The sequence below is a fragment of the Apodemus sylvaticus genome, chromosome 13 (assembly GCF_947179515.1).
Source record: "Apodemus sylvaticus chromosome 13, mApoSyl1.1, whole genome shotgun sequence".
NCBI classification, from domain to species: Eukaryota; Metazoa; Chordata; class Mammalia; order Rodentia; family Muridae; genus Apodemus; species Apodemus sylvaticus.
The window spans coordinates 35,809,028-35,821,579 of NC_067484.1; the positions used below are offsets into that span (position 1 = coordinate 35,809,028).

A 12,552-nucleotide genomic window follows, 5' to 3' on the forward strand; every position below is an offset into this window, starting at 1 on the left:
TTACGTTGTATGTCCTCTTCCATCCCAGCCCTCCACAGACTCACACAGAGCATGCGCACGCATATTCACCACCATAATTCACAGCATAACACTTACATGTAATGCACATACACACATATATACCGCACCTATCACACATACACATATAAACACACGCTTTGACTATAATATATGCGTGCGTGTACAGCATGCAGTTGCAAACAGACGTTTCACTCCTGTAGACTCTTCTCTGACACACTCATCCTCGCAAGTTGAAACCGTTCTCACCACTTTCCTCTTTGCCCCCTCTAAAACCATGCACGTTTCCCTCACTGCCTACCCAGCAGCTTGCCTTTCCGAGACACCCCAAGTCAGCACACAGCATACAGTCTCTTTGTATCTAACGAGCTATGTCCCAGTCGTGTAGGACTCCTAGAGTGTAAAATTGATAGATTGTAGATCAATAGTCACCACTGGTAACTCGGAGCCATACTGTCCCCAAACAGAATGTTCCCTGCCACCTCACAGGATCACCGTGGGGCTGCAAAGGACGAAGGTTCCTTCTTACTGGGAGCCTCCCTTTTCCCTTGACACCCCCGCTATGGCTGCACCTTTCCATGTGGAGACAGAGCTCTCGATCACATTGACAATGCAAGCAAGTGGAAAGAGGTGTGTGAGGGAACCTTCCCTGCTCACAGTGGTTTGTCCTCCTCCCTCAGCAAAGGAAGTCTCCTTCGTGTATGTGAATACTGCAGACCTGCACTCGGGGCCCAGCTTTGTGGAGTCTCTCTTTGAAGAATTTGGTACGTTCCCTCTTAACCATGAACCTTAGCCCTGAGCCGTCCCTCTAACACAAACGTGCTCACATGCATGTACACAAAATGTCTTGTGCTTCTCTTGGCTTTCACACTGAGCCATTTGGTCCCCCTGGGGTCCCGTGCCTGGCAGCTCTGTAAACTGCCTGAATCTGTAAGTAAGGACTCAACCCAAGCTTGCAGGAGTGAACAAGAAAGCCAGCCAGTGCAGCCCAGGGTAGTTACCTTACAGCCATTGCTGGCCGTCAGTCACAGCCACCGAGCCTGGCTGAGAGTTCCAGCCACTCAGGAGAAAGTAGGAGCTATAACTGGGAGAGTGGCTCCTGGGCCTGAGAGCAGCCATGCTGTGACAGAGAGGGTCCCATGTGTCATGTAACATCATAGAGAAGAAAGCACTATTCGTCTAAGGAGAGAGAGGTATGGTCTAGGGGAGTTTTTGAGACTACATCCCTGTACACCAGACACAGGAGGCCCTCCCCTGCAGGAAACCCCATGCCTCCGTGTCTTATCATCAAAGACCTCTAAAGCACCTCAGGAAGATAGTCTAGTGTGGTCTCTCTCTCTGGAAGCCAGGCAAGCGCAGCCAACCTCCAGAAGATGCCCAGGGCACTCTGTCAGCTGCCTGCTCAGGTTCCTAATGCTGGAGGAAGTCCGTCCTGGATTCACAGGCCGGCCTCCTGAACCCCAAACCCAACTATCTTTCCCCTCTTCCATGTGTGTCCTTGGTTTTCTCTGTAGACTGTGACCTGGGTGACCTTCGGGATATGTCGGACGATGGGGAACCCAGCAAAGGAGCCAGCCCTGAGCCAGCCAAGAGCCCATCTCTGAGAAGTGTGAGTTCTACCCCCATCTAGCAAGGGTGAGAGAAGTTCTTCCTGTAACCCCAGTGGCCATTGCTGCTGTGCACTACAGTCTTTTCTCCATGGTGATGGCTAAGGGCAGGTGTCATACCATGTGGACTTATCACTGGGCAGGGACATGCAGAGTAGGGAGAAGGTGGTGAGCCTAATCTGTGCCTCTGGCCCAAAGGACCTCACCACCTTAGCCTCAGGTTATATATGCAGGGAGGGAGGGGGGAGGAGAGGAAGAGGGGAGAGAGAGAGAGAGAGAGAGAGAGAGAGAGAGAGAGAGAGAACTCTGAGCTAGGAAGTATGGGTTTCTGCTATCCCCTGGGGGCTGGGAGCAAAACACCTTTCTTAGAACCTGAGTTTTTCATACTTACAAAGAAAAGGATTAGATCTAGTGTCCCCAACCCTGGGACTACAGTTAGGGACAGACTTTGTCACCCACAGAACCTGACAAAACTAGTTGCTAACTTGCTATGACCTTCACGTGCATATGGCAATCAAATGTATGTGGCACACTTGCTATTTTACAGATAAGGCTCAGAGAGGGCAGGCGACAGACCTGGTGACCCACAGCTAGTAAAGGACAGCACTGGGCTGAAAAGCTGAGGTTTCCCAACCCCAGGTTTCACTGCTCGCTCAGTTACATACCTCGTGGTTACTTGCTTCTCGTGTGACAGCAGAGCTGACACTTCTGTGAGAGAACTGTAGGCGTGCGCACCCCAAAAGCACCCTGGCCATCCTGGGCAACTGCAGAGCTCTCAGGCGTGACGAAGGATCGCTGAGGCTTGCAGAATGTCCCAACGCGGAGCAGCACAAAGAGGCTCTCGGGTTGCCAGCTCCGAGTCTATGCAGCGTTATAGCCTACACCAGACATAGCAGCTCCTGCTGTAATCCCAGTACACAGAAGGGAGGGATGGGAGCCATGCAGATCAGGGCCAGCCTGGGCTACATGATGAGATCTCAAAACACAAAAGCTGCCTAGAGCTTCACATTCTGGCTGCCTCCTCGGAGCCCTGGCCTCCTGTCCCAGCAGCCTCCCTCCCTCCCTCCCTCATGTCACCTCTTCCCCTCTGCCGTGTTCACAGCCACCTTGTGTCACAAACCCTATTTGTTCCACTGCAGGCAGCTGAGGTGCCTCCACCCTTGCCCAACAAGCCTCCGCCCGAGGACTACTATGAAGAAGCCCTTCCCCTCGGGCCCGGCAAATCCCCTGAGTATATCAGCTCTCACAGTAAGTGCTGGTCCCCACCCCCATGGCTGACAGGATTCCCTCTCTGGCGGCAGCAGGTCAAGAGCCACTGCCCTACCAGTTCTGTCACCCTTTCCAGGGAGGGGCTATCCTGAGCTCCTACCCTTGGAACCAATGTTATAGCTTAGCCGCTTGGCTCCTAGTCTCAGGTCTGTGTGGCCTGAGACAGACTCCTGTCTGTCTTCTGAGGATCACCGTTCCTCCACTCGTGAAACAAGGAGTCACTAGATTCATTCATAAAAGAGCGTCAGGACATAAGTGACAACCATTAGATTAGCCCAATCGTTTGTCTCTGTGTGTGCATATGAATTGGTCTTATTACCAAGTCAGCATATCATAGGATGTGACCCACAGTTCAGCCCCAAGGACACATACAGTGGTACAGGCAGAAATAGTGGAGGCTTTATTTATATATAGTTCAACCATTTTTTAAAAACTATGAATATTTTATATTTATTCTCTCCTTATAGCATAATGCTTGTAAATAGCATATATATGATTTATACATAAATATGTACAAAAATATATGTACGTATTTTTACCGATGGGACAGACTCTTAAGTTAGCCTCAAAGGAGTCCTTGTTCTTCTTCTAACTTTCCCAGCATGCAGCATCCTTTGCATGAGGGTCAGATGGAGTCCCTTTGCCCAGCATAAGGACTTGGCATGACACAGGGAAACTGGGGGTTTGGATATCCAAGCATGCGCAGCTGAGTTTGTAGACACAATTTCAGTGGCCCACATACTGGCCGCTCTGCAGCCCAGCAGAACGCCCTCCACCCACTGAACTGGAAATCAAGCAGGTCTGCCTCCTCGAAACCAGCTCCCGTGGTACATGGACACGGCACAGTCATGGAAGAAAAGCAAGCACGGAATACTTCACAGACATGATTTCATTTGTTTGGGGTTTTTTTTTTCCTAACAGGATATCTACATTCATGCATCGATTTTAGCAATTTTCCTAGGACACACAAAAACCTAGTAACAGGACTATTTTTTTGTGGGGGGAATGAATAGAAATCCATTCTGGACACTGGGCAGATAGCTCAGGGACAGAACCCTTGTATAAATAATAATAATAATAATAATAATAATAATAGGTGAGTGTGATATATTATTTGAAAACATCTTATTTGAGCCAGTTTGATGATATCCACTAGAATCCCAGCCACTAGGAACCTGAGGCAGGAGATGACTTGAGCCCAGGAGTTCGAGACCCCCCCTTCTCAAGAGAAGAGAGTGAGGGAAAAAGGGAAGAATTAAGTAAATCCGTGTGAAGGGAACGTGTTCTTTCACTCATGCTCTTGTATGCTGATATTTTCCCATGGGCAAAAGGGTTTTTCAATGTGATAAAACAGAAGACGAATGTCTCACCGTTTTGAAAAGTACCCAGCTGCATTTAGCAGCTATCTGCGTTTATCAGCCACCGTTGCTATCTAGTCCCTGAGCGTTTTCACCATGACGCACAGTCCTTCCTCATTCGCTGCTTCTCCTCCTCGATGCCCCAGCCTCTGCCATCCTCGTAGCAGCTTTCTGGCAATACGGCTTCATCTATTTTGAACATTGCGTGTAAAGTAATCGTCTGACACGTGACCTTTCTAGCCTGACTTCTTTGACTTAGCATAGCATTTGTGAGGTCCGTCCATGCCGGAGTGTGTAGCAGAGTGGCTTCCTCTATGGCCGGTCCCCTCTGCTAAGGACATGGCGCTTATCTTTCCATCAGACATTTACACGGTTTACACCTTTTGCCTGTGGTGAGTTTGGACCCAATGATCTGCGGCCTTCTTCTTCAGCCCATGTCTCCAGTTCCGTGTCACAGAGGTGAAGCAGGCAGTTTTTCCTATCTGGTCCACTAAGGGCAAAAGAGTAAAGGGAGGAGCAAAGTATTTGCTGGGCCCCAGGTCACATGTCAAGAGGCCTGTGAGAAGAGAGAGCTCCCTTCCCTAGTACAGGGCAGAGAAGCTTCCTCCTGGGAAGGCAGGAAGGGAGGGGCTCAGGAAAGTCGGTGGAGCCAGTCAGGGGCGAGCCTACAACCAAGCCAGCCAGTCACAGTGTCTTCTTCCCACACACACAGCGTCCAGGCATGCCTGGTGTTGCAGTTTCGCTCCCATGTCCCCCACTTCCCCGACCACTGACTCCTCCAGTCCACCTTGCAGGTCATGTTGTCAATATGTAGGCCTCAGAGACGCAAAGGCAGGCTCCGGAGCCTCACTTGGGAGTGAGCGCCTCGCATCCCGTGTGGCTGTCCTCAGGAAACAGCTGGACAGGAGGGACCTAACAACCCTGAGCAGTGTGATGAGAGAGTGAGCTAGCCTGCGTGAATGAAGGTATCCGGCTGAGTCCTGATCCAGCTTCAGCTGCTAGCAATCTCTGTCGGGCCTGTTGCCCTGTGTGTAAAACGGAACCAAAGCCAACCTTTAGCAGCAGGTACCCCACCTGCAGTGCAGGGAGCAGAGCAATGACCAGCGGTCTGCAGGGCTAAGTGGGAAGTCGGAGCATACACAGGGCCCTACACCCCGGCTGAGGCTGCTCCGAGTGTAGCCTCTATCCTCGGGGCTTGTCCAGCCCTGCTCCTGGATTCTGCCCTTATTTCTCTAAGGTCGGCTCTTTCTGACAACCCCGCAGATGGCTGCAGCCCAGCACAGTCAGTCATGGATGGTTACTACGAGGACGCAGACAGCAGTTACCCCACAACAAGGATGAATGGAGAACTGAAGAACTCCTGTATGTCCTGGGCAGCTGCTCACACGGCTGTCCCCCGCACTGAAGAGCTATCCCTTGGCATGCACACACCCACCCACACACCAGCCCTTACCAGGCTGAGATCACCAAACCGGCCCAAAGCTCTTGTTCTATCTCAGTGGATTGGGTAGAAAGACCATTAGAACGGGAGTCACTTGACTCTTGCCCAAGTTCAGTTTCCTTATCTGTCCTGGGGATTTGCGGGCTCACGAGGTTGGCTGTGGGGGACAATGGCTGTGGATGGTGATGAGGTCAGAGCAATAACAGGAGTTCACTGAGCAGTTGTTGGTATAAGACACTTAGCCAAACATTGTCCGTGCCAGATGAAGTAGAATCTGGTATTTATCATGACCACGTATTGGTGAGGAACTCCCAAGAAGTGAAATCTCGAAGACCCCTTCCCACAGGCCAGTCCGAAGCAAAGCTCTTGAGTAAGGCCTACAGTCTGTCCCTGTCACTCCTCTGCCCTCTGTCGCTCGCTCGCTCGGGCCCCAGAACAGGCTGCCTGCCGGGATGAGAGGGGACTTTCCTGGGAGTGGCACAGAGCCTGAGGCCCTTTCTCTTGACACCCACAGACAATGACTCCGACGCCATGAGTAGCTCCTACGAGTCCTACGATGAGGAAGAGGAAGAAGAGAAGGAGCAGCAGCCCAAGCACCAGTGGCCCTCCGAAGAGGCCTCCATGCACCTGGTTAGGGACTGCAGGATATGCGCCTTCCTGCTTCGGAAAAAGCGCTTCGGGCAGTGGGCCAAGCAGCTGACAGTCATCAAGGAGGAGCAGCTACTGGTGAGTGACTCACTGGAGCCCTGTGTGTGTGTGTGTGTGTGTGTCCTTGCATGTCTGAGGGTGCAATTGGCCTTTGCACAGAACCTCAGGACATGATACATCAGGCTCCAGCACATACACACACACACACAAGCACACACACAAGCATACACACATAGGCACGCATGAATCCTTGAAAGTCAGATGGAGGCTCATCTAGTTTTTTTTCCAGAATTTTTTTAAAATTTCCTAAAACATTCATTGTTCTTTATTATCCAAGTTAGTGTACTTAATCATAAACTAGGTGAAGCTTAGGAATGTATCTCAATATCCAAGTATTTGCCTAACATGCACGAGACCTGGAATTCAATCCCAAGTACCACAAAAATAAATAAATAAATAAATAAATAAATAAATAAATAAATAAATAAATCTCACTAGGGAAAAAAGAGGGAGCTGGAGAGATGGCTCAGCAGTTAAGAGCACTGACTGTTCTTCCGAAGGTCCTGAGTTCAAATCCCAGCAACCACATGGTGGCTCACAACCATCCATAATGATATCTGAGACCCTCATCAGATGTGTCTGAAGACAGCTACAGTGTACTCACATTTAATAAAGTCTCTTATAAGGTTGTATGTGTCATTTACATTAGAATTCTTTAAAAGCCGGGCAGTGGTAGTTCATGCCTTTAATCCCAGCACTTGGGCAGAAGAGGCAGGCAGATTTCTGAGTTCAAGGCCAGCCTGGTCTACAGAGTTCTAGGACAGCCAAGGCTACACAGAGAAACCCTGTCTCAAAAAAACAAAAAACAAAAACAAAAAAAAGAATTATTTAAAAAAGGGGGGGGGGCTGGAGAGATTGCTCAGTGGTCAAGAGCACTGACTGCTCTTCCCAAGGTCCTGAGTTCAAATCCCAGCAACCACATGGTGGCTTATAACAACCATTCATAATGAAATCTGACGCCCTCTTCTGGAGTGTCTGAAGACAGCTACAGTGTACTTACATATAATAATAAATAAAGCTTTAGAAAGGAAGGAAGGAAGGAAGGAAGGAAGGAAGGAAGGAAGGAAGGAAGGAAGAAAGGAAGGAAGAAGAAACTAGGGAGAAAAGATTTAAAAAGAAAGATCTCTGCTTGTAACCCCAGTGCATGGGAGGTGGAGGCAGGAGGATTTTCATGAGTTCAAGGCCAGCCAGGGCTACACAGTAAGCCCCTGGAGAGAGACAAAGCAAAAGAATGGATGAATCTCACTGACTAACAGATAATCCAATTGGCTCAGCCGTTAAGATCATGGGCTGCTCTTGCAGAGGACCTGGGATAGATTCCCAGCACCCACATGTTGTCTCACAGCTGTCTGTATCTCCAGTTCCTGGGAGATCTGATGCCCTCTTCTGGTCTCCTGGGGAACTGCACAAATGTGTTGTACAGACATACATGCAGACTAAATACCCAGAAACATAAGACTAAATAGCACACACTCCCTGTTTCCGCTCTTGCTCTCACACATGTATTTATGATGTAATCCCTTTCTGCACATGCAAGTCTATAATTTGTTCTCTTTAAAAGAAGCTTTTCTTTTAATGCACCATTTCTAATTACCGTCACCCCTAAAGAAAAGGCACTGCCATTAATCCCAGCACTCAGGAGGCAGAGACAGGCAGATCTCTGTGAGTTCCAGGACAGCCAGGGCCACACAGAGAAACCCTGAGCACTGGGGATGGAGGAAAGCGAATATAATTGTGGAGAAAGATACTACCTATGTCTCTTTTTTTAAAGAGTTTGCAAGCCATGATCAACACACGGGCTTTGGAACCTTTTTAAATCCTGAGCAATGAAGACGGACCACAGACCAGGGCCAGCCCGAGGGTCATGACGGGTGTGTTTCCAGTTCTTACACCTCCCTGTCTCTGTTTGGCTTGACTGCCTGCTGCTGCCAGGCGGTCCAGCCCAGAGATAGAGAAGGGAGAAGACAGCTGGTCTCAGCCCAACTCCAAAGGAAACACTTTAATACTTCTCTAATACAGGGGCTTTTAGTTAGTTACTTTATGTGAGTACACTGTTACTCTCTTCAGACACACCAGAAGAGGTTATTGGATCTCATTACAGGTGGTTGTGAGCCACCATGTGGTAGCTAGGAATTGAATTCAGGACCTCTGGAAGAGCAGTCAGTGCTCCTGACCACTGAACCATCTCTCCAGCCCCCAGGGGGCTCTTGCTAAGGTGTTTGTAAATGTTCTTTTTAATCCCACACGCAGGGCTGTCCCCTCCTCTCTACTCTGCTTCCTTGCCTTTTATTGCATCTATGGTCCCAAATTTTATCAAGTACCTGTTTCTGCCTCTACTGCGTGGTGTGATGTTTCTCTCCCCTCTCACTATGATGGGTTATGCGGCTATTTCAACGTTAAGCCACCTGTGTTCCTAGAATAAATGGCCCCTGTGTTTCATAAGCGGCTAGAGTTTCTTTGCTAGTGTATCATTTAGGATTTTCAACTCTGTTATAAAAGAAATCAGACAATGATTTTTCTCTTTTAAATTTTTTTCATTTATTTATTTATTGGGGGGAATGGGGGCACTGAGGCAAATCTGTAAGCGGCCAGAGGACATATCACTGGCATTGGTTCTCATCTTCTACCACGTGGGTTTCGGGGATCAAGCTGCAGTCACCAGGCTTGGTGTCGGATGCCCTTACCCACCAGGCCATGTTAACCTCTTTTTAAGCTTCTAGTACAGGTTTCGCTATGAAGGGTGTGTCCATGCATGCATAGATTTTGCTCGCAGTCACTTCAGTCACCACTTGAGCTAATCCCCTTCAACTTCCAACTAGCTCGTCCCACTGCTGTGTGTGTGTGTGTGTGTGTGTGTGTGTGTATGTCTGTATATGTGTATGTGTGTGTGTCTGTATGTGTGCATTTGTGTGCGTGTGTGCGTGTGTATGTCTGTGTGTGTGTGTGCGCCTGTGTGTCTGTGTGTGCATGTGTGTGTGTCTGTGTGTGCGCACACATGTGTCTGTATGTCTGTGTATGTGTCTGTGTGTTTGCACCTGTGTGTCTGTGTGTGTGCATGTGTGTGCATGTGTGTGTGTCTGTGTGTGTGCACGTGAGTGTCTATGTTTGCACGCGTGTGTGTCTGTGTGTGTCTATGTGTCTGTGTATGTGTCATGAGGGTGCACTCGCGCAAGTGTGTGTGTGTGTGTGTGTGTGAACCTAAGTAAGTGTGCTTACTTAGGACTGCTTACAGGAGTGCAGGAACCTTACCAGTGTATACACTATTGAAGGAAATGTCTCTCCCTCCCCCAGCAACCATTATCCGTTTTTAGATCCCATTTTTATCCCATTATAGATCCCTCTTGTAGCACTGTGGTTGAGATTAAGGCCAGCCTTACTATATAAGAAAGCCTGCCTTTTCAAGGTCGGCACTGCACACTTCCCGGGATTCCCTCTGAATGAATGTTCTGCCCGCAGCCCTCACAGCAGCTGGCATCCTCCCAACCCGGCCTATTTATTCTCTGGTCCTTCACCCCGCATGGTCTTCCTAGTATTGTGCTGTAGTCTGCCTTTTCCTCCTGGACAGCAGTGCTGGAAGATTCCCAGAGACCCTCCCCCATCTTCAGGCCTCCCGCTGTGAGGTACCGCTCACAGTCGGACTGGGTGGGGACTCTTCTCTGTCTGGGAGGGTTTTCCACAGAAGGTTCTGACCCCATCTCTCCCTGTGCAGTGTTATAAAAGCTCCAAGGACCGACAGCCACACCTGAGGCTGGCTCTGGATGTCTGCACCGTCGTCTATGTGCCCAAGGACAGCAGACACAAGCGGCATGAGCTGCGCTTCTCCCAGGGGGCCACAGAGGTGCTGGTGCTGGCTCTGCAGAGCAGGGAGCAGGCTGAGGAGTGGCTGAAGGTACGCCACCCCCCCCCCCACGGGATCACCTCCCCATGGGGCCACCACCACCCCCACCCCACCCCCCCAGGACACATAGAAAGCTGTCGTACTGACCTCCCTGCCTCCCCCAAGGCCTGGGAGGAAGTTCTAACCTTGGGGGAGAATGGATCCAGGTACCTCGTGCATGGCTCGTATCAAATGGACCTTGGAAATTCACAGCAGAATAACATAATAGGCCTCATATCTGGAATAATCTATAATCTTCCAGTTATTTAACTTTCCTATCAAGCAACCTACTGTTTGCCCAACTAACACATCCAGAACACAGTGAACCCCATGCCTTAGGAAAGTGATTTATATCATTAGGCCAGCTAGCACTTTTAATTTAAGAAAGAGAGAGAGAGAAAGAGAGAGAGAGAGAGAGAGAGAGAGAGAGAGAGAGAGAGAGAGAGAGAGAGATGGGAAAGAGGGATCCCTTTCTTGTTTTTAGATGGAAATGTCCATTGTTGTAAGGTCTACTGAAGTCCAACATCTGTATAGTGTCACAGATCCGTGGGGCCATGTATTAATCACCTTGTACCATGGAATGTGCCAAAGGCCTCGTGTCATTACTTACATTCCAAGGGAAGTAAACTGAGGCACACAGGACTTAATGTGACTGCCAAGGATCACAGACAGGTGGCTGAGGCTGGGATTTGAAGCTAAGTAGATCTGTTCCAAAGTGGGCGTGGCAGTATCGTGACAGCTAGGGACTTTGTTGGTGCATGGATGGGAGTCCGAGGTCTGGAGCTAAACATGTGCTGATCCTGAGACCTGCAAAGAGCACTGCTTTCCTCCCCTGGTTGCCTCAGGTTAATGGTTCTTTTAAGGATTCCACATAGCTGTTGGCCCAGGACTGTCAGGCAGTAAGTGGTGGTGGTGATCGCGGTAACACCCTGCCCTTCCACCCCGCCCCCACCCCATCCTTTCCAGCAGACCCTCCATCCCTCTACCTACACCGTGAGACCCTGGTCTCCCCTCCTACCTTCCTGTTGGAACAATGAAGCCAAGCCCCTCCTTTCTGCCTCTTCTCTCCCCCTTCCTTCCGGTGATAACCAGCTCTCCCAGGAATGTTTGGTATTCTCATCCCTACCTTTGTGTCCCTCGTCCCTCCCTCCGTCCCTCCTGAGGGGAAGGAAGGAAGGGAGACAGCTTGCCTTCCCAGAACCTCAGGCTTCAGGCTCCCTGGGAGTCTGAAGCTGGAGCCTGAGGCCCAGGATTCAAAGGGATTTGCCTGGCTCTTCCAGTCCTCCGTAGCCCAAGGCTTACCACCTGGCAGTCCATAGCCTACTTTGGGTCTGGCTCTGAGGCCTCCTACCAGAACCTTGACCACCCTGAGTCACACCATCTCTCCTGTAACTGGCAGATCACAGATTGGTGTGGGGATAAATGTGACTGTCTGACTGAGCATCAGATGGTGCCCTTTTTGTTGTTGTTGGTGGTGGTGGTTTTGTTTTGTTTATTTTGTTTTGTTTGAGACAGGGTTTCTCTGTATAGCCCTGGCTGTCCTGGAACTCACTCAATAAACCAGACCAGCCTTGAACTCAGAGATCCACCTGCCTCTGCCTCCTAAGCACTGGAAGGTGTGCACCACCACCACACCCGGCTTAGATTCTGGCTCTTCAGATTGTATCACCCGCCTGCTTTATCTTAAGACTTTGAGCAAGGGACTCAATTTCCATGTCAGTGAAAGCAAGGTGATGACCCCAGCCACCTGGAAGCTATGATAAAAGTCCTGGCTCTCACAGAAGCAGGCCCCGCACCACTGTGAGTCTTCAGGGATTCACACCAGTCTTCTCCAGGGCCTCCCTCTCCTCAGGCAGCAGAGAGCAGAGTCTTTAAGGACACGGAAAGCCAGTTCAGACAGCCACAGACAGGCCCACAGTTATGCAGACGCCTAGTCCAGCCCTACTCTGCCTCCTGGTGGCCCTAATCCTCTTCACAACAATTTTGATCCCACAAGCACCAGCAGCCAGGCTTTCTGTCCCCAGAGCTGAGCACCTGCTCCCAGCTCTGTGTTTTCTTCCCAGGTCATCAGAGAGGTCAGCCAGCCCATCGGGGGAGCCGAGGCCTTGGAGGTCCCCAGGTCCCCAGTCATCCTGTGCAAGCTGGATCAGGACAAGGTATGTCTGTCTACAGCCATCTCCTCTGGGTACGGCAGTGGGTACTAAGCACAGGCCACAGACACACAGGCACACACACACACACACACCTGTGACATCATACAAGCTTAGCAGCAGA

The 12,552-nt window shown here is 50.0% G+C and overlaps 1 protein-coding gene across 2 annotated transcripts in view; it reads left to right on the forward strand.

Annotated features, from left to right (window-relative positions):
- The window catches only part of Afap1l1 (actin filament associated protein 1 like 1), a 57,847-nt gene that overhangs the window by 26,504 nt on the left and 18,791 nt on the right, over window positions 1-12,552 (forward strand). For both annotated transcript variants that reach the window (XM_052155613.1, XM_052155614.1), the window contains 7 exons: window positions 699-782; window positions 1,533-1,627; window positions 2,765-2,873; window positions 5,516-5,614; window positions 6,208-6,419; window positions 10,111-10,290; window positions 12,342-12,434. In XM_052155613.1, the coding sequence (XP_052011573.1) occupies window positions 699-782; window positions 1,533-1,627; window positions 2,765-2,873; window positions 5,516-5,614; window positions 6,208-6,419; window positions 10,111-10,290; window positions 12,342-12,434 (872 nt within the window). The remainder of the gene's footprint in view (window positions 1-698; window positions 783-1,532; window positions 1,628-2,764; window positions 2,874-5,515; window positions 5,615-6,207; window positions 6,420-10,110; window positions 10,291-12,341; window positions 12,435-12,552) is intronic.